This window comes from Peromyscus eremicus, chromosome 5 (assembly GCF_949786415.1).
Source record: "Peromyscus eremicus chromosome 5, PerEre_H2_v1, whole genome shotgun sequence".
Classification (NCBI taxonomy): domain Eukaryota; kingdom Metazoa; phylum Chordata; class Mammalia; order Rodentia; family Cricetidae; genus Peromyscus; species Peromyscus eremicus.
In genome coordinates this window covers 17,028,121-17,054,271 of record NC_081420.1, presented here as the reverse complement: position 1 = coordinate 17,054,271, position 26,151 = coordinate 17,028,121, and the positions used below count along the sequence as shown (strand labels likewise).

General features: G+C 38.8%; 1 protein-coding gene across 3 annotated transcripts in view; it reads right to left on the bottom strand.

The window, feature by feature from the left end:
* The window catches only part of Nup153 (nucleoporin 153), a 63,715-nt gene that overhangs the window by 7,840 nt on the left and 29,724 nt on the right, over window positions 1-26,151 (bottom strand). For all 3 annotated transcript variants that reach the window (XM_059263032.1, XM_059263031.1, XM_059263030.1), the window contains 12 exons: window positions 24,486-24,602; window positions 24,341-24,385; window positions 24,205-24,258; window positions 22,073-22,219; window positions 18,290-18,336; window positions 17,751-17,877; window positions 15,079-15,216; window positions 14,494-14,589; window positions 13,005-13,089; window positions 9,020-9,142; window positions 5,935-6,543; window positions 1,594-1,767 (listed from right to left, as the gene is read on the bottom strand). In XM_059263032.1, coding sequence (XP_059119015.1) covers window positions 1,594-1,767; window positions 5,935-6,543; window positions 9,020-9,142; window positions 13,005-13,089; window positions 14,494-14,589; window positions 15,079-15,216; window positions 17,751-17,877; window positions 18,290-18,336; window positions 22,073-22,219; window positions 24,205-24,258; window positions 24,341-24,385; window positions 24,486-24,602 — 1,762 coding nt within the window. The remainder of the gene's footprint in view (window positions 1-1,593; window positions 1,768-5,934; window positions 6,544-9,019; window positions 9,143-13,004; window positions 13,090-14,493; window positions 14,590-15,078; window positions 15,217-17,750; window positions 17,878-18,289; window positions 18,337-22,072; window positions 22,220-24,204; window positions 24,259-24,340; window positions 24,386-24,485; window positions 24,603-26,151) is intronic.

The window sequence follows — 26,151 nt, the reverse complement described above, 5'->3', positions numbered from 1 at the left end:
AAAAAAAGCATTAAAAAGATGAAATGAAGCAATATTTATAAAGATAAATATCATTACAGTGATTAAGACCAAAGTCTATTTCTTTGGTGCTTTTCTGTTGCTACTACAGAGCTAGTCCAGGACAGGCTCCAAAACTACAGAGAAACCCTGTCTTGAAAAACTCAAAAAAAAAAAGAAATGGAGTATGAAGTACTTGACTGATTCCAAACAAGGCCTATTAGAAGGTGGCAAGGCAGACACACATTACTCACCCATAAATGAAAGCAAAGGACAGTCAAGCTTTTCTATGAACTTTTATCCTCAGATAAACTATCAATCATGCCAATCTTGTAGACTAACGTAAAAAAACTGTCAATCATGTAAACTAACAAGAAGTGGGTGTGATGGATCAAACCTTTGACTTTTGATTTACAATGTTCGAAGGCCACTAAAGACTGAAGTAAATTATAAAATAAAGCCTAGCCTATAGAAATCCCTCCACATTCCCCTCTTGGAGGCTAACTTCATTCAGAGATTCCCTGATCTTCAGATCTAAAATTTCTGAACTGTTTCTTCTTTCCTAAGCTTTCCACAACTTCAAAGTATACATGGAAGAACTCAAATGAGCTGTCAAAATCTGAAAACACAGGCTTCATATATTTAGCAGTGACCATGGGAGGCTCTTCCTTTACTTTTATATATTAAAATACTGAGAAGGCTGGGCTTTTGGGTGATGCAAATGCTGGATGACATGCGTGCCACCATGCCTGCTAAGAGTTCCCTTGTACTCACACACTCAGAGGCTAAATTACTTACAGTAAAATCCTAAGGGTGGTAATCATGTAAGAGTCAAGTTCACACCCAAACCTGGAAACTGAGTAACATAAAGTTACTTACCAAGATACACAGACAGCATCTTGATGCTGAGGTGCAACTAATTTGATTTTACCATCATCCACAAGTAACAGTAAAAAACAAAACACACACACAAAATCCCAAGGATCATGTTGCACTTTACATAATTACTCAGAGAACATGTACCTTAAAAACAAACCTGCCCCCCTGTAGCAAGAATCTTAACAGGTCTTATTAATAAAATCAAACCTGAGGCCAGTTATTGGGGTAAATGCTGGAAGATCAGAGAGACAGAACAGGCCACAGCTACCTCACCTCACCAGTTCCTCAGACTGGAAGCCTCTGAGTCCTCATCCAGAATGAATCTCAGCTGAACTGCTGCTCAAAAGCCTGAAAGCTTAACCAGCCAAATGCTGCTAGTTTCTAGTCTTCACGCCTTATATATCTTTCCTTTCTACCATCACTCCCTGGGATTAAAGGCTCACTCCCTGGGATTAAAGGGGTGTGTCACATTCCTGGCTGTTTCCAATGTGGCCTTGAACTCCCAGAGATCCAGAGGGATTTCTACCTCTGGAATGCTAGGATTAAAGGCGTGAGTGCCACCATTTTCTAGCCTTTGTATCTAGTGGCTGTTCTGTCTCTGATCCCAGATAAATTTATTAAGGTGCACAATATTTTGGGGAACACAATACCACCACAATCCCCACCCCGACACTTCACTTTTAACTAGGCACTGGGGCGTCTTCACCAACGTCTTACCTTTGAACTCTGACTTTGTGCCTGGCTTTGCACTTTCACAAGCTATGCACTTGGCAGAGTCTGCTTTATTCTGCACTAAGCACACTTCACAGTCCCAGCTTCCCTCAGGTTTTTTGAACTTATCCAATCCTAGGCAGCCAGATGCAGGGCTGCTACTTGAGGCAGATACTGAACCTAAAAGCAATGGAGAAACTGATGAAAATTTTAATTTATATTCTTGTACCATCTTTGTGTAGCCCTGAACATCCTGGAACTCACTCTTATAATACCATCTTAATGACACCACTGACTATGCATTTTCTAATTTCCTTAAACCTTCCTATTAAACCACACACTCACTCTCACACTCTCTCCCTCCCTCCCTCCCTCCCTCCCTCCCCCTCTCTCTCTCTCTCTCTCTCTCTCTCTCTCTCTCTCTCTCTCTCTCTCTCTCTCTCTCAAGTTCAAGTTTGAACTATTCTCTGTTTAAAATTTGGGGCTGGGATGATGGTTTAGTGGTTCAAGTGCTTGCAAATAAACAAAAGGACCACAGTTCCGATTCCTGAGAACTCACGTAACAAATGCTGGGTGGGCATACTCTACCTCTAATTCTAGCCTTGGAAGATGAAAACAAGAGCAACCTAGTCAACAAGCAAATGAACCACATTAGCAAGCTCTGGGTTTTACTGAGACTCAGCATCAAAAAATAAGATAAGACAAAAAGAGTCCTGTTAACATCAGGCCACCACAGACACACATACCATACACATGTACCCAGCCCACACAGACACACATAGAATGAGAAAAAAAAAAAAAAGGTGGGCTATCATTCTCACAAATTAGGGACTCTGACCTGGGGAGATGGCTCAGTCAGTCAAGTGCATATCTTGCAAAAATAAGAAACTGAGTTTAATTCCCAGTAACCACATTGAACAAGAAATTGTGAAAAATTAGGGTTTATAAAACTAAATTGTTGCTGAGTTTGCTGGCACATGGCCTTTAATCTCAACACTCCAAGAGACAGAGGCAGGCAGATTTCTATGAGTTTAAGGCCAGTCTGTCCTATGTAACAAGTTTCAGGCCAGCCAGGGCCACACGTCCTTAACAATGTCCAAATTCCTTCAACTATTAGACTTCTAAAATACAAAATATCAATTTCAGGCAATGCACAAAATGCATGGCCATCTACACTGTCAATTTCAATGTATCTCTGGCTTTGAAAATTATCTTTCCACAGACATAATCTACTTTATAATTCAGCCCCATGCCTGTTACTTTCACACATTCTCGCTAGATGCTATTTTGTAGGTATTTATTACTGTAACGAGCTACTACAGTATATAAAGATTACTAAAATGAGGTGAAATGCATATGTTCCTGATCTAAAAGGGGGAAAATATAAACTAATGGCAACACAACCAGAAAGTGATAGATCTTCAGTGTGCAAAAGAGGAAGGCAACAGAAAGGTTTAAGAAAAAAATAAAGGCAAAATCTTTCGGCAGAACCAGCATGTCTGTGAGAAGAGTGGCACAGGAAGGAGGAATCAAACAGGGAAGAGCTCAGAGGAGCCATTTATCCTTGGGTCTCAATCTCTAAACAACGTCCACCTGGTCACTCTCCTCCCATAGTTACGGGAACAGTCTCTGCATTTCAAAATATGTTCTCTTCTCTTTTGCCAGCAAAAGTGCTGGCCATCATTGACTCACTACCCACTTGACAAGGTCTCACCTTCACTGATGGCTTAAGTACCAGTGTAACCATTTCCTCATCTCTACCTGCAACCCACACTTCCCTGCTCTTTATAAGCTTCTCTAGAAGGCCCCAGTCTCCTGCACTTCCCAAGTACAATCAATCTGTCTGATCCTTCTGCTATTCGAGTCTTCTCATTTCTTTTGGGGAATTTCATGAGTACAATGTGTTTTCATCCTATCTACCTCTCCTCCACTCCAAGTCCTCCCGTGACTCCCTAAAAATGTATGTCCTCTTCTATAATTGTACACAGATGTATGTAAAACATACTAAGTATTACCTACATGTTCATGATTATAGACTAACCACTTAGACATGAGAACCCATCGAGGGGGGTTCATACCAGAAGGAAACAGTCTCCCTCCCTCAGCAGCCATTAGCAAACAGGAGTGGGACCTTGTAGGTCCACCTCCCACTTGTGCTGGAATGTTGACTGATGTATGTATGGTCTTGTGCAGGTCTTATGCAAGTAGCCATATCACTGAGGATTCATGAGTGCAACAACCCTGTCACATCCAGAAGAAATTACTTTGCAGTATTCTTCCAGCCTGATCATCTTTTTTAGGAACAGGACCCTTACTAGAATACTTGGTCTTAGTCTTATTCCCGTCACCTTCTTCAGATTATTCTGCCACAGTTGTTTTCCCTGCCTGGTTAATCCAAGATCAATGTCTGATTCCCTCCAGACCCTCAAGTTCAGAGTTCAGTCTGGAGATCTATTCCTCAATTCACTCAACTCACATCTACTCCCATGACTTCAAACTATTTCCTATGACCTCCTAAATTTGTATCCCAGCCCTACGGATCTGTAGTCCCTCATGATATAGCCAAAAGCCACATATGTATCTGAACATCAACTTCAGCAATTTGAAATTAATCTGTCTTTAACCACACACAGTTCTAAACCCTCCCTCCTTGCTCAACTCCACCGTCCGATTTCTTACCACCACTATCTGCCACTTCTATTACTCACACAAACTCCCTAAGATGGCCTTCCAAATTCTGCTACCTTGAAGTACACTGCTCACAACCATTCCTAATTCTAGTTCTAGGTGATCTGATGCCCTCATCTCTGACCTAGCACACATGCATGAATACATACAAACATATAAACATTCATACATACATGTACGCATGCATGCATACATACATAAAACGCATACACACAGGCAAAACAGTCAAAGAAAATAAATCTATAAATAACTTTAAAAAAAAAATTGAGCCTAGAAACATGGCTCAGCAGTTAAGAGTACTTGCTGCTCTTGCAGAGGACTGGAATTTAGTTCCCAGATAGCACCTCTAACTCCAGTTCCAGGGAATCCAATACCCAGTTCTGGCTTCTGCAGTGTGCTCAGAAACAGAGACAAATATACATACACACAAGAACTACCCGCCACCCCTCAAAATAAAATGAGGGCTGGAGGCAAAGTCAGATGACTTCTAATTCCAGGCCAAGTTTGGGGTGTGTGTGTGTGTGTGTGTGTGTGTGTGTGTGTGTGTGTGTGTGTGAAATTCCAGACCAGCAAAGCTTACACAGTTAGATCATATCTAAAAACTAGTTAAGAAAAAATTAAAATTTGACCAAATCATCCGTCTGCTAAAAATAACAGGGCATTGTGCCCAGAGTAAAGCTGGTGTTGTTTTCATACCAACATAGGATTCCATTGTTCCTTCATAATTTACTTCCTGGTTCAAAGTTTCATTAACCATCTGTCAACTCAGAGTTCTGCTTTCCTACAAGACTTTTCTAAGGTGAGGAAGATAGATGGTGCCAGATGGGAAGAGTCAAATATTTTGGAATGAGGATTCTGACAGCTCATTTTTGACACCAGAAGAAATTAGAAATAGGGGAACATGATTCAAGATCTCAGGCAAGGAATCTGGCTAGTAACAGAGCCTCACATTACAGAAGTAATCTACATACCCACCCACAGCTAACGTAACAAAAATAGTAGTCTTAACTCCTAAGATAAACATGTTACTTGCTGTCCATACTACCACACACTTCCAAAACAAATTTAAAAATGAATCTGTAGTAATTCTTCTAGCTTTGAACAAAGGTTTTGAAAAAAGGCCTCAAACCAAATTCTACTTCTCTAACCAAGTTAAGAGTTTTTCACCAATTAATTAATTACAATCACTGCACAATCTGGTAGACAGCACATGGCTACAGATGGCACCAATAATAGTAAAAAACAGACACTAGCATAAAGCGTGACTGCCTACCTCTTCAAGAACCTTCTGTAAATGACCACTCACCATCCTCCTTTCTACAGACAAAAGAAGACAAGGCATGAAGGTCTGAGAAAGACTGCCCCATTCTGAGTGCTTTCAGCATCTTCACTTGTCAAGCAGTCAATTACCGCAAGAGCAATATTTCCAGTAACACTACACAGAAAAGGCAGGTACAGTACAGAATGAACCAGTTCACAAACTATTCTGAGTGAACAGGTAGTCTACCGTAAACCACAAGGTAGGTTTTAAAAATTTAAGGTGTAAAAAGAAATGTTCATCTGAAACCATTTACAACACCAGGACTGTTACTAACTGTTTCACAGTTAAATGTTCTACTAAGTAATGAGCAAACTATTCCATACAGCTGTAAAACATACCTGGTTTCTCAGACATACAGGAGACACATTTATTGTCTTCTGCCTTATTACAAACACAGCACACTGGACACTCCCAAGATCCCACAGGCCTTTTGAATTTATCTCCAAATCCTAGTGTACCAGTGGTCACAGTGCAGCTAGAAGAGGAAGCAGTCACAGGACTTTCTGAAGCCACCGCCAGTGTAAGGATTCGCTTCACACCAGTGCCAGGTTTGGGTGTTTCACAGGCTACACATTTTACTGCTTCAGGCTTATTTTGCACTAAACAGGTATCACAATCCCAAGTTCCTACTGCTGGTTTAAATGTGTCTCCAAAGCCTGTGCCTGACGTAGAAGCTGGTTTGTCACTTTTGCCTGGTGTCCCAATTCCAGCCTGTTTAGCAGTTTCTTTCGGCGATAGTTTTGCTGCTTGACAGGCTATACACTTATTGTCTGTGACTTTGTTCTGGAGTAGACATGTGTCACACTGCCACGATGATCCAGCTTTTAAACTTTCACCAAACTCAATTCCACTAGAAGAAAAAGTACTTATTGCTGGTCTTGTATAAACCACCGGACTTGTAGTGGTGGGCTGAACAGCAGGAGAATCAACCTTTGGTGACATAAAGCCTACAGTGGGGAAAAAAAGAATGTTCTTTTAAAATGAGGCAGTGGGGCTCTCATCAAAGCATTACTGCAACATTATTATGGAAGGAAAACATTTACATTATTACCAGGTTAATATGACCTGAGAAGGACTAAAGTTTTTTCAATTACTTACTCAATCATACTTAATATGGGTATGTATGGCATTTAAACCTACTTAAAATTCTATAAATATTTTTGGTTGTGCACCTAGCCTTTAATAGCTGAGCCCAAAATGTGTAGCCCAGGCTGGTCTCAAACTTGTGATCCCCCTGCCTCCGCCTCCTTCAGCAAATCCTACTGGCGTGCGCAACAACCAGGTGGTGGTGGCGGCGCACGTCTTTAATCCCAGCACTCTGGAGACAGAATCAGGCGGATCTCTTTGAGTTCGAGGCCAGCCTGGGCTGCAGAGCGAGTTCCAGGACAGGCACCAAACTACCCAGCAAAACCCTGTCTCAAAATTCCAAAATAAATAAATGAATGAATCAATGAATGAATGAATGAATGAATTCTATAAATATAAAAATAGGTCATCTTTACACTACATACACATCACTTTCTCCCTCTACAACTTTCTAGTCTGATGCCCTGATTTGAACTTACTGTCCAGTACCACTGCTGTCCACGTTTTATTCTGATCCCCTGTAGCAATGAACTTATTATTACACTTAGTCTTCCTCCTCATCCATCCCTCCTAGGTATTCACATGGCTGTGTCAAATGACTGCAATATCTATAATCTCTTGAATGCTGCTTAGTCCTGATCCATTGCTGTGGTATTGGGTACCTTCAGTAACTCCGGCTGAGTCAAATAGACAGTAACTATCTGACAGATGTTCGTCCAATATGCAAGAAGAGTGTAAGGCTATTTTGTGATAGGGTCTTACTATCTAGCTGAGGTCAACCTTAAGCTCATCACCTCCTGCCTCTTAAGTGCTGAAATTACAGTGAACACCACCAAGCCTAGAGCAAGGATCATCTTTAATTACAGTAAACTTTAAGAGGGCATAGTTTGATGAAAATCCCAAAGATGTGACAAACCCTCTGGATGAGCCTAGAAACACAAAGTGATTAAGACCCAATCTATCCTCGTGAAGAGGAATTGTAGTGACATAAACTCAAGTCAAATGCATAAAATCTCTCTTCAATACAATTTCTGAGTACTTTTAATTTAGTAAAAATTAAAGCTGTATTTTGACAAGTAAAAATATTCACATGGAACTATGGGTTGGAAGTAGGGTATCTGTCATTAAGCTGATTCACTGAACTACTGACACATGCCTAGGAAATATCTTTACTTTTCACACTGCATACACCACCACCACCAGGGATCTGGTCCTCCAGCCTTTAGTGTCACAGAAAAGAAACTCAGAAGGTTGGTAAAGCTTTTCTACTGGTATCAAGATATTATCCAGCCGGGCATAGTAGGGCACATCTTTAAGCCTAGCACTTGGGAGGCAGAAGCAGGCAAACCATTTTGAGTTTGACACAACTTAGTTAACACAGTGACACGATGAGTTTCCAGGCCAGCCAGGGTCACAAAGACTCAATTTGTTTCTGTTTAAAGTTTAATTAAATAAAAGGGGACAGGATTATGAAGGCAAAATGTAGCTCTAAATGTCTATGTGAGAAAAAGCTACACCTTTGGCCCTGCCCGATAATTGGTAGTTCTAGTCCATGTACTTTGGAGTTCAGCCATACCTCCTGTGCAGGCAGCATGTACTATCTGTAAAGGGAGGAAACTGAACCCAAACAACCTAATCCTTTGAACCTTGTTAAAGAGGACAACAAGGCTGCTTTTTAAACCTTAATCCATTAAACACTGAACATGTCTACAGAGTAAATCTACATTCCTTCTGAGCTATTAGGTTACCTTATTTATAAACAGCTTTACATCCAAATACAAATTCACTACAATTCAAACTATGAACACTCTCTTGTGATTTCAAATTGAAAATGTATTCCTATTTAGTTACCTATGGTACCCTGACCTGATCATTAGGTTTTTAAAGATATACTGAAGTTTTATACTATATCTGAGTACATATAAAAATGTTAATTAAAAAACTAACATTGCACTACCCACTAACTTTCAAGTCTTGAGCATTACCCTCCAAATATGCTACAGTGGCAAACAGCCTAGCTGTACATATACCAAACTGAAGACTAATGTGAGATGGTAGTTCAATGCTTTTATCAGAGAAAGACAATAAAAACGGTGACATCTTTTCTTTCTATATTCACAACTTAGGGATAGATTTCCCTATTAATGGAGTCCTTGAATGACAAAGAATTAAGTGAAAGTTTTGACAGAATTTATACAGCACAGTATCTACCAGATTCACTAGTCACCTTACCATGCATTTACTTGTATTTTTTTTAAAACTTAAATTGTAACAACATTCATGACCCCATAAGTTTGCAATAGAGATTGTTACTATCACAAGGGCAGCCGCACTTACCAGGGGTTTTCAGAATGTCTAGAACACTTCCTTCTCTTAGGATCTTTGCGGGTGTAAAAGGGTCCTCACAAGTGGCACTTCGCTTCTTATAGCTTGAACTATTCACTACAGTGTTATCTTGAGCTGTAATTTTTAAATTATAAAAGTTATTAAGCCAAGAGGGGGAAAAAACCCAGCAGACTTGAGTTAAAACCATTTTCAAAACAACTTTTTGATCAGATTCTAAAACTCTGAAAAACTCACCCCAATTCAAAAATAATGGACAAATAACAAAGAGCAGAGTTAAATACTATTTTTTTCTTTTTTTCTTTTAAAGATTTATTTATTTATTATGCATACAGTGTTCTGCCTGCGTGTACACCTGCATGGCAGAAGAGGGCACCAGATCTCATTATTGATGGTTATGAGTCACCATGTGGTTGCTGGGGACTGAACTCAGGACCTCTGGAATAGCAGCCAGTGCTCTTAACCACTGAGCCATCTCTCCAGCCCCCGTAAAAACACTATTTCTTACATTGTACATTCCCTCACAAACCACTCTGCAGAGAAAAAGGTAATAAAGATGACAATTGTCAGCCCATGAGTTCTCTGGAAGGCAAACAGAAGCACTAGCCAGATACGACAAATGAGAAGTTGTCCAATGCCTGATATAATAGATCTGATCAAATAGCAATTTAAAAAACAAACCAAAGCAACTTGCAACTGGTTTCACTAGAAATCCATACTATGATTAAAAATATCCTTCAATTATAGTACTGAAAAACATGTATTATAGTATTCAACAATAAGGATCTTGTTATATGAATTATCAGATAGAGACAACATAATGCTATGCACTCCACAAAAATTATTCATAAAGTATAACTGTGGTAAAGCAGATTAGAAAACAAAACTTTCATCTAGAGATTAGCAGGTGCTGATAATGGCTGGATGAGTGATTGTCAGACCTTGCTTTCATATATTTTATAATCATAACTTAGTAAACATAAGGCAAAGTAACTTTTTATTAGTTTTCTTTTCTTTTTTTAAAGATTTATTTATTTATTATGTATACAGTGTTCTGCTTGCATGTATCCCTTCAGGCCAGAAGAGGGCACCAGATCTCATTACAGATGGTTGTGAGCCACCATGTGGTTGCTGGGAATTGAACTCAGGACCTCTGGGAGAACAGCCAGTGCTCTTAACCTCTGAGCCATCTCTCCAGCCCTAGTTTTCTTTTAATATTTATTTATGTGTATACTTTGCCTGCATGTATGTATATGCATGCCTGGTGCCCACGCAGGCTAAAAAAATGAGTCAGATCCCGCGTAGGTGCTGGGAAATGAAGAGTAAGAGTAGTCAGTGCTCTCAACCTCTCAGATTCATGTAGCCATAGCTAGCTTTAACACAGCTGGCCTTGGAACTTCCACTCCTCCTGCCTCAGTCTCCCCAGTGCTTCTAAGAGCCACTACTCTGAGCAAAAGCAAATTTTTAAGGACAACCTGAAATGTACTCTGCTGTGAGATGTCCTCCTGTATGCTGTGAATATGTATTGCTCTCATTAGTTGAAAATGAAGCTGTTTGGCCAATGGCGAAGCAAGATAAGGTTAGGCAGTACAATCAAACTGAGGACAGATATGAAGAAAGGCGCAGTTGGGGCAGAAACAAGCCATCCACCAAGGATCAGGATGCCAAAGGACCGGTAAGCCGCAGACCACATGGGAATGCATAGCTTAGCAGAAATGGGTTAATTTAAATGTAAGAGCTAGTCAGTAATAAGCCTGAGCCGTCAGCCACGCATTTATAATTAATATAAGCCTCTGTGGTAATTTGGGAAGCAGCTGCTGGGTATTTAGGAGTAGAGAGTTGGTAGCGGGACAGAAACTTCTGCCTACGGTACTTAATGTGACAGAAAGAGGAATTAGCGGGGCGGTGGTGGCGCACGCCTTTAATCCCAGCACTCGGGAGGCAGAAGCAGGCGGATCTCTGTGAGTTCAAGGCCAGCCTGGTCTACAAAGTGAGTTCCAGGAAAGGCACAAAACTACACGGAGAAACCCTGTCTCGAAAAACAAAAATAAATAAATAAAAAGGAAGGAGGAAGGAAGGAAGGAAGGGAGAAAGAAAGAAATAGTAATTAAAGAAAACACTTGCTCCTTTCACAAAATTAGTCATGACCTTCACATGTTCTTTTTGTTTTGTCTGAAATGTGAACTTGCAGTCCTGGTCTCAAACTCGCAACTACAGGCATTGCACACCATCTCCACACTTCAATCAGTTTCTTTAAATGATAAAAGTTGCGAGAAATGGTCGTGTTGCAAGAACACATACCTCTCAAGATTCCACTCATAAATATATCTGTGACCAACTCCTAAAAATTCAAGAAGCAATAAAATGCAAAGCTTCTTTAACCAACTGCCAGTCATCTACTATTAAAACATTAGTAAAACTTCTTCAGAAAGATGAATTTCTGTCTTTGAAAATAGTCTTAAGATTGCTCAATTCAAGGATTTTCCTCAAGTCCATAATAACATTTAAGAAAATAACTAACAGTAAGAATTGAAACTGAAATTGTTTGCTACTTTCTATGATACAGACCTGTTTCATCCAATTTGGGAGGGCACAGACAAACTTTTTCTGGGCCCTTTCCGTTGTCTATGTATGGGTCTTATTGCTCAGATGCCTAGAAAATCCAAAACCTCTCTTAACTTCTATGTCCTAACTACTTTTTTCTTTTTGGTTTAATAATATACATTTTTAAAGACAAGATCTAGGGTTTTTAGACCTTTGAGTAGATATCTGAAAAACACTGTGGACAGGACAAGAACCCCCAACTGATGTCTGTACTTACAACATTGCATATGCTCTTACTCGGTATCCCACGGTCACTCCTTAACTACTATTTCACTCAATCTCATATAAAAACCAATGTGGGGCGGGCAGTAGGCAGTGGTGGCGCACACCTTTTATCCCAGCCTTTAGTCCCAGCACTCAGGAGGCAGAGGCAGGAGGATTTCTTTGAGTTGGAGGCGAGCCTGGTCTACACAGTGAGTTCTAAGACAGCCAGGGATGGGTACAGACCCTGTTGAAAAACAAAAGCAAACCCCCCTCCAAAAAAAAAGACAACAAAGTATCAGAATAAAAACTAAGGCTAGAGTAACCACCTAGCATTAGCAAGAACAAGGCAGGGTGTGTGTGTGTGTGTGTGTGTGTGTGTGTGTGTGTGTGTGTGTGTGTGTGTGTGGTGGGGGGGGTGGTGTGTATGTGTGTGTGTGTGTGTGTGTGTGTGTGTGTGTGTGGTGGGGGGGGGGGGTGTATTAATCAAGCCATTTATTCAGCATGGAAGGCAAGGGCTTTGAAGACTTAATGCAACTTCTCCAACCTCATGACAAAGCACATGCAAGTGAGTTCACTGCTCCTGTCCCTGTTCCCCGTTTCCTTTTCCTTCTTGGGTAAAATAACCTTGCTCAAAATTCTTGACCTAGGGAATTAAAACTCAGATGCTTTCTTATTTCCCAAACACCAAAAACCACCACCACCACCACAAAAACCTGTTTTGATGATCTAATTTCATTTACTTAGTGATGCGGTGTTTCTTCAGTTCAGAACTTATGCACCACTAATCTGAAACCAGCAAAATGCACAAGTAAAAATATTTGTGAAGTGAAAGAACCTCCAAAGATTAGGTCCACGACTACAATGATAAGCCTTCAGTTTGTAATAAGATGTGACAAAAAATTTAGTGTCTTATTCTGACTAGCTATAGTGAATAAATGCATTATTATGGCCAGCACACCATAAACCAAGCTACAAGTTAAAAATGACTCACGATAATATTTAAAAAAAAAAACAAAAAAACTGCTGGAATGGCTTCCACTAACTTTTCAGAGCTGATTTCCTTCAAATGAAAGCACTTTCAAGAATGACCAAAGGAGAATTGAAGTGCTCCCCTTAACATATGGGTTTGGTTTTTATTTTGTAAAGATTGTGAAGCATATTTTTCACTTACCTGAACTACTTAAAATTGGTTCTGAAGAACTATTAGAGCCAGAAAGCTCTGTTTTTGCAACAGGCACACTAAATGTAAATCCAATCTATAATGAGAAAAGGTTATTTTTCAGCTGTCAGAATATCATGAAACAAATAACAGAACTTAGTTTTACATTACATCAAAAGGTATGCTAAATATCACTTGTCATAAATAAGATAGCTTTTCATATTTTGTAATTCCTAAATTTAGAACTCATACACCAAGTACCTAGTACACTGATGCTGAGCTCTAGTCCCAAATCAGGGAGGCTAAGAAAGTACTTGAACCAAGTTTGAAGTCAGCCTAGGCAAGATAACCAGATACTATCTCGAATAAATGAATGAAAAACTCAGTGAATAAAAAATTATAGCCGGGTAATGGTGGCACATGCCTTTAATCCCAGCACTCGGGAGGCAGAGCCAGGCGGATCTCTGTGAGTTCGAGGCCAGCCTGTGCTACCAAGTGAGTTCCAGGAAAAGGCGCAAAGCTACACAGAGAAACCCTGTCTTGAAAAACAAAAACAAAAAAAACAAAAAATATATATATATTAACAGCATTGTCAGTTTGACAGCATTTTTAACTGTTTATGCATTTTCTTCTTTCAAAGCATATAAAATATTGAAGAGATCCTAATCCCCAGGTCTTGAGCTTTTGAACACCATCTTATAAAAATATGAGGTTTGGGGGACAAGGATGCAAGAAAACTGCATTTATCTGTTAACATTTAGCTATGACAAAAACCAAGTATATAGCCAAAACCCTGAAAACAAGCCAAGTGTGGCCTCTGATCCCAGCACTCAGGAAGCGGAGGCAGGTGATCTCTGTGAGTTCAAGGCTAGCCTAGCCTATATAATGAGCTCCAGGCCAGCCATCGCTACACAGTGAGATCATTTCTCAAAAAAACAAAACAAAAAACCTAAAGACAGTATGTTAAAGATGATATATATGATGGAAGTGTATACAACAGGAACATTACATGTATATATTATTCTTATCCAATAGTTCCCAATTACAAAGAAACAAATATATACTGTGTAACAATACTCCAAACAGAATTGTTCAAGATTAAAAGTGATTCGAGAGATTTTAAATGCAATTATGATGTAGCTGCCAACATCTTTTCATCTAATCTTCAGTAGACAGCAATTTATCAGCATTATAGGATAGTCTGAAGTTACAAGAAAATACTGACTATATATACTATATTGAAGCCATGTTAAATTTCTAGAGTATAAATGAATGCAAATGAATGTCCTTCTTTGGGGATAACTGAAAAAGTACTAATGAAATCAAAACATCTTCACTGTAACTGCACAAATAACACAGAGAAGATGCGCACACACATATCTAAACGTGTACTAAAGAATATATTTGTTTCCTGTACACTCAATTTTTAATTAGGTTTGATTTAAAAACAAAACGCTATGGCTTTGAAATCAATAATGAACTGTCCTTATTTGGTACTTACAGATGCTGGAGGTAGCACATCTGCCTGTGTAGATTTTACAATGGGAGATGAAAATGTGAACATAGGACTGCCAGTGCTGCCCAGAGAGGTCTGTACCTGTGTTTCCATAGTAGTGAGAAATGACACAACAAAAAGATAGTAAGAAGACTGAATGATAAAACAGACTATAAGAAAATATTTTAAAGAAATAAAAGCACTCTTTCCATTTAAATTTAAAATACTTTTGACTTCTTAAAACACTGACTAGCAACTGCTTTTTCCTGAACTGGAAATACTGCTGGAGACCAACTTTCTCACTTTGGGTCTAGTGCATAGACTTTATGAGACTGGAATACTCCCACTGTAAATATACATTTTAAAAAATAATAAAACACCGTTTTCTCTTCTTGGGGTGTGTGGGGGGGAATGTTCCCCAACATGAAAAAGCCCTAGAATCAATTCCCAGCACCAATTCCTCAATATTTTTTTCTCTTCTTAGTTTTGAGTTACTGATTTTTACAATGAAAAGCCATTTTTTTCTTTTTTTAAGTATTGGATTAAAAGGAGTAAACCAGAAGTCACCACACTCACACAGTGGTTCTGTACCTTGTTTGGTAATGGCTGAGAAGAGCTGACCGGTGACGATGAGGAAGCCGAGATCACAGGGGAACTAAAACTGAAGGTAGGCAGTGAGGAGCTGCTGATTGGTAGAGAGATCTGCGGTAACACTGGTGCTTCCACTTCCTAAAACACAGCATGTTTTGTGACGATGTCATCTTTCATGTCATGCTTTTATCTACTTATTTTCAAGGAGAACTGACGTAGTTGTGAGCAAGTTTAAACAGGAAAAAAAGAAAATAGGCCCCATGCAATATTAACAAGAGCTCTTGAGTTAAAAACCTAAAGACTTCAATTCCCAGTTGTGCCACCAACTGCCATGTAACTTAATTTCAGCACCAATTTTCAATTTTATAAAAATGAGAGGGGAGGCAGCAAGTTGATCGAGTAGGTAGAACTGCTTGCAGCAGAAGCTTGACAACCTCAGTTCTATCCCCAGAGCCCAAGTGGAAGGAAAACCGACTCCTAAAAGTTGTCCACTAACTTCCACACAAGCACTGTGGCACATGTACCCTCTCCCCCCACCCCCGTAAGTATTTTTTAAATGGGGGGAAAATGTCTTCCTCTGTACCACAATTATGATTCCACTATGAAACAAAGCCATACATGGTATTGGGAGTACAACCACGTACACATGTACCACCCCCCCAATACATAAATTAAAAAATTAAAAAAAAAAAAAAAACAGCCGGGCGGTGGTGGCGCACACCTTTAATCACAGCACTCGGGAGGCAGAGCCAGGCGGATCTCTGTGAGTTCGAGGCCAGCCTGGTCTAGAGTGAGATCCAGGACAGACACCAAAACTACACGGAGAAACACTATCTTAGAAAAACAAAAAACAAAGCTTTTGTAAAACCAAGCACAGATGTGAAATCCAACTTTAAAGTCAAATATAAACTGAACTAGGGAGATGACTCAGTGGCAAAAAAGCACTTTTTTGACCAGTGTGAGGACCTGTATTCAAATCTAAGAATCCACATAAAGCCAGAGGCAGTCTGTAATCTCAGTGCTCCCGTGACAAATGGGAGGCAGGAATTCCCAGAACTCTGCCAGCCAGCTACCCTGGCACGAACAGCTGCAAACAATGGAGAGACCCAGTCTCAAACAAAGTGGAAAGCAAAAATCAATGATTGAGGTTGTCCTGTGACCTCTACACATGTACCCTGGCACATGTGTGCCCACAATCACACATATCAGAAAAAAACTCATCATCAATTAAATATGTTTTAAACTTTAGGGGTCAATAAGCATAATGAGAAATTTTAATTAGAAACAACTAAGTCAAAGCATTACTCCCCTGGCTCAGTGATTAAGAGCAGTTCCAGGGATCCAGATTCAATTCCCAACACACAGATGGTGGCTCACAACTGTCCATGGCTCCAGTTCCAAGGAATCTGATGCCCTCTTCTATCCTTCATGGGTACTGCATGCACATGGTGCAGACCTAACATGCAGTCAAAACACCCATATATGTAAATTTAAAAAAAAAAACCTACAATCCAAAATTTAAATGAACTAATAACTTGAACATCTTCTTAGAGGGTGGTGGGAGCCTTAAATGAGTTAGCTTGGCTGAAATCACTCTTAAAGACTGAAATGGGGGCTGGAGAGATGACTCAGCGGTCAGGATCACTGGCTGCTCTTCCAGAGGTCCTAAATTCAATTCCCAGCAACCACATGGTGGCTCACAACCATCTATATAGTGGGATCTGATGCCCTCTTTTGGCACAAAGGTGTACATACAGATAGAGCACTCATATACATATAGTCCAAGAACTCATCCTAATGAAAAAATTTACAAAATCCAATAGGAAAATAGGAATGAAGAAAAACTTAAATGGTCATAAAACACATACAAAAAACTACTCCTTCCCATTAAACAAGAAAATGCAAAATAAAATCCCAATGACATTTTACAGCTATCACACCAGCAATGAGTCCAAACAAAACAGTGCTAGTAAAGAAAAATAAATAAATAGATGGTCCACCTATGATCGTGTGAAGTGTTGTGAAGAGGAATACAGTAAAGTCAAACACATTTAAAGACATGTGCCAACCCCTGCAGTCCAACAGTCCCATTCCTAGGTAAATATCCTCCAGACCAAACTGCACATGGCAAAGGAGAAGTGTATAAATATTCACCTTAGCACATACTGGGAATCAGCCCAAATGTACCCTGATGAGAGAATGGATTAATTGTAGTAAATCTGCACAAAGGATAAATAGCAGAGAAATTTAAAACCCATCGTTCCATTTAACATGAAGTATCACACATACAGAGAGAGAGAGAGAGAGAGGACTAACAAAAATGAGAGAATGAAAGAAAGAGGGAGGGAGGAAAGAAAGGAGGGAGGGAGAGAGAGGGAAGTACATAGTGTTAATCATATGTACATTTGAAAAATAAGCAAAACCCTAAGGCAGTGTCCAGATAATCAAATAATTTCAATGGGAATAACCTACATAAAAAAATGGTGTTTCTATTTTAAGTTATTTTATGCAATTCATGAAGTTAAGGCTCCTAGGTTAGGTTTTGGATAGGCACAGTCTAAAGGATGGTTTCAAATGGTGGATAATTTTCAATCCAAGTCTTCCCCAAGTCCCATTCCTGTGGGTCTCACCTCACCATCACCATTTCAAAGTTCTATAAAATAGGAGCCTACCTCCTCCTCTGGGGGTTTAGAAGCAACAAAGCGTGTTCTCTCTCTTCTCATCTTGCCACCTCCACCACCTACTCCAGAAGATAAACCGTTGGCTGCAGGAATACTGAAATTGGGGTATGAAAAGCCACTAGAAAATAAAAAGAAAATTACAATTGATATATTATTTTGTCCCAGAAATTGTTAAGTGAATATTCAACTACCAGAAGAGCTAACAAGACAATCAATAAATAGCAAAACATAAATTTTCCTACATTTCTTTTGTGTATGTGTGTGAACATATGAGAGCACACATGATCATCACATGGAGAGCTTGTGAGGGTAATGGGACAGCTTTGGGGAGTCAATTCTCTGCTCCCACTATGTGGGTTCTAGAGATTGAACACAGGGTTTCAGGCTTGGTAGCAAGTGCCTTGACCTGCTGAGCCATCTCACTGCTCCCCTAAATATATTTTTAATTTTCTTAATCTTCGAGACTATTATAAATATGAACCTTACAAAATAAATATAAAGAAATCCAGTTATATATGAAATGACATTACCTTTCTTGCTCTCTATTTTGTCTTGAGATATTTTTTTCATTTATAGTCTGGAAGAAAAAAACAGAATGAAGATTTTATTTAAAACAATTTTTTGTAGGGGTGGGATAGTAATAAGAGAAGTATGCCTCAAACTCAGTAAGAGTCTTAAACTGGATTTGAATTCCAGATCCTGTTGCCTCCACCCACCAAGTACTGGGATTATAAGAATGAGTATGTCTGGCTTAAATTTTTTCTTTTTTGGTGATGGGATTGACTCAGAGCCTTAACACGCAAGACAAGTACCTACCACTGAAAGCTACATACATAGCTTCAAATTTTCTTAATAACATGCTTTACCCTATAAATATTTGTAATTAGAAATTTGGTGATTGTTTTTTAACAAGTCCTGGAATATGTAATTTAGACATGTTCTCTGAATGCTAACCAAGAGTTACAAATGTACTACTTACTATAATTTGTGAGTGAGTGAGTGAGTGAGTGAGTGAGTGTGTGTGTGTGTGTGTGTGTATACAAATGTCATTCATCATGTATTTACCAAAACACTAGTACAAAGTTCCCACTGACTTGCGGGGGATCACTTTCCTTCTTGCACACTAAATGCACATGTAATTTAATAAGGACAGAATCTCTGAAATGTAAACTCCTCTCACTGAAAAGAACTAAGGCTTCCTGTACAAACGGCCAGTTACATAGAGAGCTAGAAATGTCCAAGATTCTGAATTACCTTGCAATATAAAAAGGTGCTCAAAAAATGATGGGTCATAGTAAAAGAGCATAAAAGATTCTATTCAAAGCCAATGTGGGGGGGGGGTGGACGTAAGCAAGTATTTTAGACTTTATTAAATTCAGAATTCAGTTGAAGTAAACCAAATACAGAAAAGAAATTCTTTATAGCAAACATAAAGAACAATGGAATTAAAGATCCACCACCGCCCAGCAAAATGGAATCTTAATGACAAAATGTTCACGAGTAATGAATGAAGATAAGCAAGGACACAAGTGCTGCAGGCCACAGTAAAGTGTAATGGGATCCAGCTATCACAAAAGCTACACTTGGAAAGGTCAAGGACTTTTCCGAAGATCAAGATCAATATATTTATTTGGTGATATTTTAGCTTTTGTATATATATTAGCTGATTCCTACAATGATTTTCTTGTATGCTGTTTGCTTCCAAGAACTCCTAACAGTGTATTTATCTAAAACACCTATCAGGCATCCAAGGCAAAATGATCTCCTGAACTAAGGTAACACCCTTATGGAAACAAGGCCTGTCTCCTAGATCAGGAGGGTAGCTTTATTTCTTGTGAAGTTTAAACTGAGACCCTCCTTTCTTATACAGCCTTACTAACATTACAAACCCCTAACTTCTTACCTTACCACTTCTAGGAATGTAGACTGAGCACATAAATCCCCTTTTCTTGATATACTAACTAATCATTAGCTCTCAATTGACCTCCTCTTTTACCACTCCCTTTTTAGGTTGTAAAAGAAAACCTGATGGTCACTCCCTGAGGAAAACTCTTGTCTGCCTTTATAACCCTGCAAGAACTCAAGCCTGGTTAACCTTGCTCAGCCAAAGGATTGCTTGGTTTTATAACTGAATACCGGAGAGATGAGGGAGCTGAGAGGTATAAGGAGACTTAGAGAAGGTTTGGAGACAGGAAAAAGAGAACAGAAGAACTAGATGGAACGAGAGAAACGAACAATATGTAAAGAACCAGATTGAAGGGCTAGAAGAGAGTACTAGGAACAAGATGGAAGATGAGGAAGGACCAGATGAGGAAGAACAAGATGAGAGAAAAAAAGATGGGAGAGGAGTTAAGATGGGAAGGAACTAGATGGATAAGAACCTAGATGGAGCAGAACTAAGAGGAGAGAATTAAGTTAGAACTTAGAGTGGACAGCAGATAAATGTAGATAGAAATCAGGCAAGACAGGAGCTGGGCATGAGAGCAGAATAGAAGCTGTGGAGAGAGAGAACTGACTCAGAAGAATAAAGCATATGGACTAAGGAGTTTCGTGTACGCACTCATTTCTTATCATCAAAGATTAAATTATCAGCTGGTTGTAGATTCTTCCTGGGCCCTGGGAGGGGGCTATCAAGGGACTGAACCCCCTTAGTCTCCATTACACAAGTAACCGCTACACTATTCTATCAAATGTGAAGTTTTTCAAGAAGCTGAGCTGTTTTATGAAATTAGAAAAAAGTGTAGGCACAAACAGTAAAATGATACATAAACCCAAAACACTTTAACTAAAATAAATAACACAAGATAATAAACACAGAATGTGAGGTATTTCATAAAACTACCCTTGTCTCTTCAAATACAAACATGCCTACCAATTCCACTCCTAAGAAAAATGAAAATTCATGCCCACAAAAGCATATTTACATAAATGTCTATAGTAGTATTACACATTAAATGAACAGTGAAAAGACCCCAAATATCCCAACTAAGTAATAATTGAGCAAAGTTCCATAATATGAAACAATATTCTGCCTTTAAAAAAAAAAACAGTAAAATATTCATATATACTTATTAAAAAATTCAGGAGAGGGCGGGGCGGTGGTGGCGCATAACTTTAATCCCAGCACTTGGGAGGCAGAGCCAGGCAGATCTCTGTGAGTTCGAGGCCAGCCTGGTCTACAGCACGAAATCCAGAACAGGCACCAAAACTACAAAGAAACCTTGTCTCAAGAAGAAAAAAAAAAAAAAAAAAAAAAATCAGGAGATAAATGATGATGAAAATGTTCTAAAATTGAACATGGCAATGGCTCAACACCCTTTAGATATGCTAAAATCACTAAAAGAAAAATATGAAAGAGTTAAATTTATGGTACTAAAACACCTCAAAAAATAAACTTTTATGTGGTCTAGAAAGAAAAAAAATGATAAGCAGTGTCTGATCTTTGTTTGGATCTTAGTTTAGAGAAACAGATATAAAAAACATTTTAAGCTGGGTGGTGGTGGTGCACACCTTTAATCCCAGCACTCTGTGAGTTCCAGGCCAGCCTGCTCTACAGAGCAAGATCCAGGACAGGCACCAAAACTACACACAGAAACCCTGTCTGGAAAAAAGAAAAAAAAAAGTTAAATATTTTCTTTTTAAAATGAGTTAATACAGGAAAAATTCGATCAAAAGATATAACAACTGAAACCTTTTAGAATTCAGCAACACAAATAAGACTCATAGATAAGTAAATTTAACAAAATTTTTCTAGGCAATGAATATATAAAATTTGCCCACACAAGCCGGGCGGTGGTGGTGGTGGCGTACGCCTTTAATCCCAGCACTCGGGAGGCAGAGCCAGGCGGATCTCTGTGAGTTTGAGGCCAGCCTGGGCTACCAAGTGAGTCCCAGGAAAGGCACAAAGCTACACAAAGAAACCCTGTCTCGAAAAACCAAAAAAAAAAAAAATTTGCCCACACAAATTTGGGATGTGATCTAGGTGAAAGCTATTTTTAAAGGTATGCCAATTCTAACTCCTCACTAGTTAACAGGCATCATACAATTACTAGACTACACTAGCAGAGGTCCTCTATTTACATATTCACTCCAGCCAATATTCAAAGACTGGTTCAAGAAAAAAATAAACTAGTAAAAAATAAATACATTCAGACAGATGTGGTAGTGCACACCTATAATCCAGCACTTAAAAGGTAGAAGCAGTATAACCGGCATGAATGTGAGGTCAGCCCAGTTATCTACTGAGTTCCAGGGCAGCATAGATATATAGCAAGATACCGTCTTAAGAAAACAGAATAAACAAACAAACTCACACTGTTCTTTTTATCTATCCTTTGATTAGTCTTCCTTAAGTCACCAGATGGGGTCAGAGACGGTTTAAAATAGATAGTTCTATTTGTTGCTATGGAAACTGGCTTTGGGGTCATTAGTCTCTGAACAGGGGGATACTGAGAGTCCACCTTATAAGAAAACAGAAATCAAAAATAAACATTTTTATTGATCAGTGGCATATCTAAAAATTATTTCAAAATAGCTAATGTGACCAAGAGACTACTTCCTAGAGAAACAGGCAGACTAAAATAGTAACAGGAAAAAAATGATAAACCAAAGGCATTTAATCTATTGATATGCAAATATACATACATCTAATTTTAAACTATTTTGCAGGACTTTCACACAAGCACACATGTACCCACACAAATGAAACCGCATAACAGGCAAGACAACTGAACAAGTCTAACCTTAGCCAAGATGAATTTTGGACATGGCTAAAACTTACTTTTCTGCATTTTCCCAAACATCTGTTTCTATTTCTTTTCAGGGAATTAAGATAGTTTTTTACAGGGGCCAAAGAGATGACCCAATAGTTAAAAGCACTTGCTTCTCTGCAGAGGACTGAGTTCGGTTCTCAGCACCTATATGGCTCGTTACTTCTACGCCTCCAGTCTCAGGGATATAAGGCCCTCTTCTGGCCTCTAAGGGCACAAGGCATATACACGGTGCACACATATACATGCAGAAAAACACACACAAAAAAAAAATTAAATAATTTTTTCAAAGTTAAATGATTTTCAAAGTTATAAAAATTTTCGAATTCATAAACATACATGCAAATCTTTTTCTCCAAAGTGGTTTACCACTATTTTAAAAACAAATGAAACCAAAGGAATTATAATATGAGTCTAACTGATAAAGCATTATATTAAGACTTCCAGACTGTGACATGAACTGGTTTTGAGGTCTAAGTACCCAAGTGTTTTGCTCATGTTCCTTTGCTACACTGAAATATAGTAAACTCTTGTTGGTGTAAGACAACTGTAAAGTCTAGAACACCCACTATGTCCATAAACTATCATGCATAGTCCATTCACTCAGCAACAGCTGTCAACAATGCTGGTTTCCAGGGCAAAGCCTTCTTCTGTAAAGCTCCTATAAATCCTCAACTCTATGAAAAAGTTTGTTATATGTGATACATGATTAATACTTTAATACGGCTTTTTAGTTCCCAGCAACTCATAAACACTTGTAGTATTTTCACTGACAATTTATATTATGGCACAATCTTAAAATTTTACTTTTCTGACATAAATGGGAGTCTGAGGAAAGTTAACATTTCATATTTACAGCGTGACAGTGGTTCAAAGCAGACAGATCCCTCTTACCTAACTACACACATCTAGGTAACCCTAGAAAATCGAATACACTTCCAAGGGGGGGGAGAAAAACCCTAACTTTCCTCCTGCCCCATATTCGGTAAGAATAATTATAATGATATAGCAACATCTCATTTAATCTCCACAAGTAATTCAGATAATGATAATATTAGTAATTACTTTTAGAGAGCTTAATGTTATAATAAATTCTTTCGTAAGGATCCAGCAATCTACTTTTCCTGGAGGACACTTAAATAGCTATAAATATAAGACAGGAGACACCTCTTCAACACCATTACCAAGCACTAATCTCCCTCACAATAATTTCAAAAGCTAATTTAATCCACAAAAATTAAACTAAAAGGCATCAAAATATTTACATTATATATTTTATTAGCTCTAATATCCTCAACTGGTATTTCAGCTGATGAAATATCTATCAAAATGAAGTTCTATTTGATGTGTTGGATAATAAAAATTCTTCAAAACTGACTATTTCAATGAGGGGATATGTTTACTGCACATCTAATGACTAAACATTTGGAATTTCCACTCTTCATTTTATTTACCTAAAATTAAGAGAAAGCCGTAAGCACTGTCATAAACATGAGGATGGAAAACATCCAAAACACTGAATGTACTTCCTATGTTGCTCATCCCAAGGCTATCAGAAAAGCTACAATGCCAAAGGTAAAAATAGCTCCTTTTGGAAACATGTTCCCTGGTGACTACAATCTATGTACTTGCTGACTGTAAACACAACAAAGCTGCTGACGTTTTAGACAGCTTACCTTTTCTTTTTTGGCCTGAAAAGCTGTGCTGTCTATCCCACTCCTATCAAGAGGCTGAAAAAAAATGAAATAGTATTACAACACGTAGGAAACTGAAAAATAACTCATTTCACGTAAAATTTAAAAGTTAACGTACAGAATTCAGAGGAGAAGAAACAGCGGATGGAATTCTTTTCGCATCCTGTTAACATTACAATAAAAAAAGTTAGTAAAAATCAGAGTTTTCACTAAACTCAAATTCTGCTGCATTATTTCATTTCATTACGATTTCAAATTTTTACCGCGAGAGGGCTTGACATCTTCTCTAATGACTGCAATATCCGCCGTGCTGTTGAGCTCGTCACACCGTAAGACTGTGCATTGAGCTGCTTCGCTTTCATCTGTCTTCTGACCGGTGCCTAGAAAATAACAGTCCATGACTTGCTGCAACATACAGTCCAAGGTACATATTTCATACAATGAAAAAACAAACAAAATAGATATACAAAATAAAACAAGATTATGGTAACAGTGGCTTATCTCTGGGAGAGGACAGGCTAGGCAATTATCAAACTCTAATTCTCGAACTGCGGAATTACTTTTTTTTTGGTTTTTTTTTTTTTTTTTTTTTTGGTTTTTCGAGACAGGGTTTCTCTGTGTAGCTTTGCGCCTTTCCTGGAACTCACTTGGTAGCCCAGGCTGGCCTCGAACTCACAGAGATCCGCCTGGCTCTGCCTCCCGAGTGCTGGGATTAAAGGCGTGCGCCACCACCGCCCGGCGAACTGCGGAATTACTTTAATAATCACAAGTAAAAAGACAACATGCAGCTGGGCAGTGGTGGCTCACGCCTTTAATCCCAGCACTTGGGAGGCAGAGGCAGGAGGATCTTCAAATTCAAGGCCAGTGTTCCAGGATAGCCAGGAATGCTCAGAGAGTCTGTCTTGAAGAAAACAAAAAAGACACCATGCACTACTCTAAAGAAAATTATCGCCGGGAGGTGGTGGCGCACGCCTTTAATCCCAGCATTCGGGAGGCAGAGCCAGGCGGATCTCTGTGAGTTCGAGGCCAGCCTGGTCTACAGAGTTCCAGGAAAGGCACAAAGCTACACAGAGAAACCCTTTGGGGGGGGGGGGGGGAGGACATTCAACATCATTAGTCATTGGGGACAAGGCAATTAAAATCACAAGTTGAAATTACCATTGTGTTCCTATTAGAATGGTTAAAACAAAAAAACTAACAATTCTCCATGTGAAGCAAGGACACAATACAACTGTTGTAATATTACAGGAAGCAAGCAGGTACTGACATCAGAAAACATCTTATTATGTACTTAACCATGTGATCAGCAATCTAACTCCTGATTATATGTCCAAGGAAGATGAAAATAAATGTTAAAACTGGAAATAACCCAGTATCCTTTCACTAATAAACTGTAACTCACTACCAGCATCAAAAAGGAACCAAGGTAGGGGCTGGAGAGATGGTTCAGTAGTTAAGAGCACCAAGTGCTCTTCCAGAAGTCATGAGTTCAATTCCCAGCAACCACATGGTGGCTCACAACCATCTCTAGTGGAATCTGATGGCCTCTTCTGGTCACACATGCAGATAGAGCACTTATATACATAAGATAAATCTTTTTAAAAAAAAGCGAATCAAGGTGTTCAAACTAAGTCAGATTGATGCCCAATTCAAAAGGCTACAGACTGTATGACTAAATTCATTTAACATTATGAAAAAACCCTAAGTACAGAAAAACTGGTAAGGGGCTGCCAGAGAATGACTATAAAAGCTAACTGTGGAAATATCCAAGATAATGTTTCGTTTTGGTGAAAATGTTTTTTTTCAACATTTGGATAGCGGTAGTGACAACACTGTTTTATCACAATTCCAATATGCTAAGATTATGGCAAATTATATCATGTGTAATTTTTCTCTCATTTTAAAGAGTGGAATTTTCGTACTTCCTAA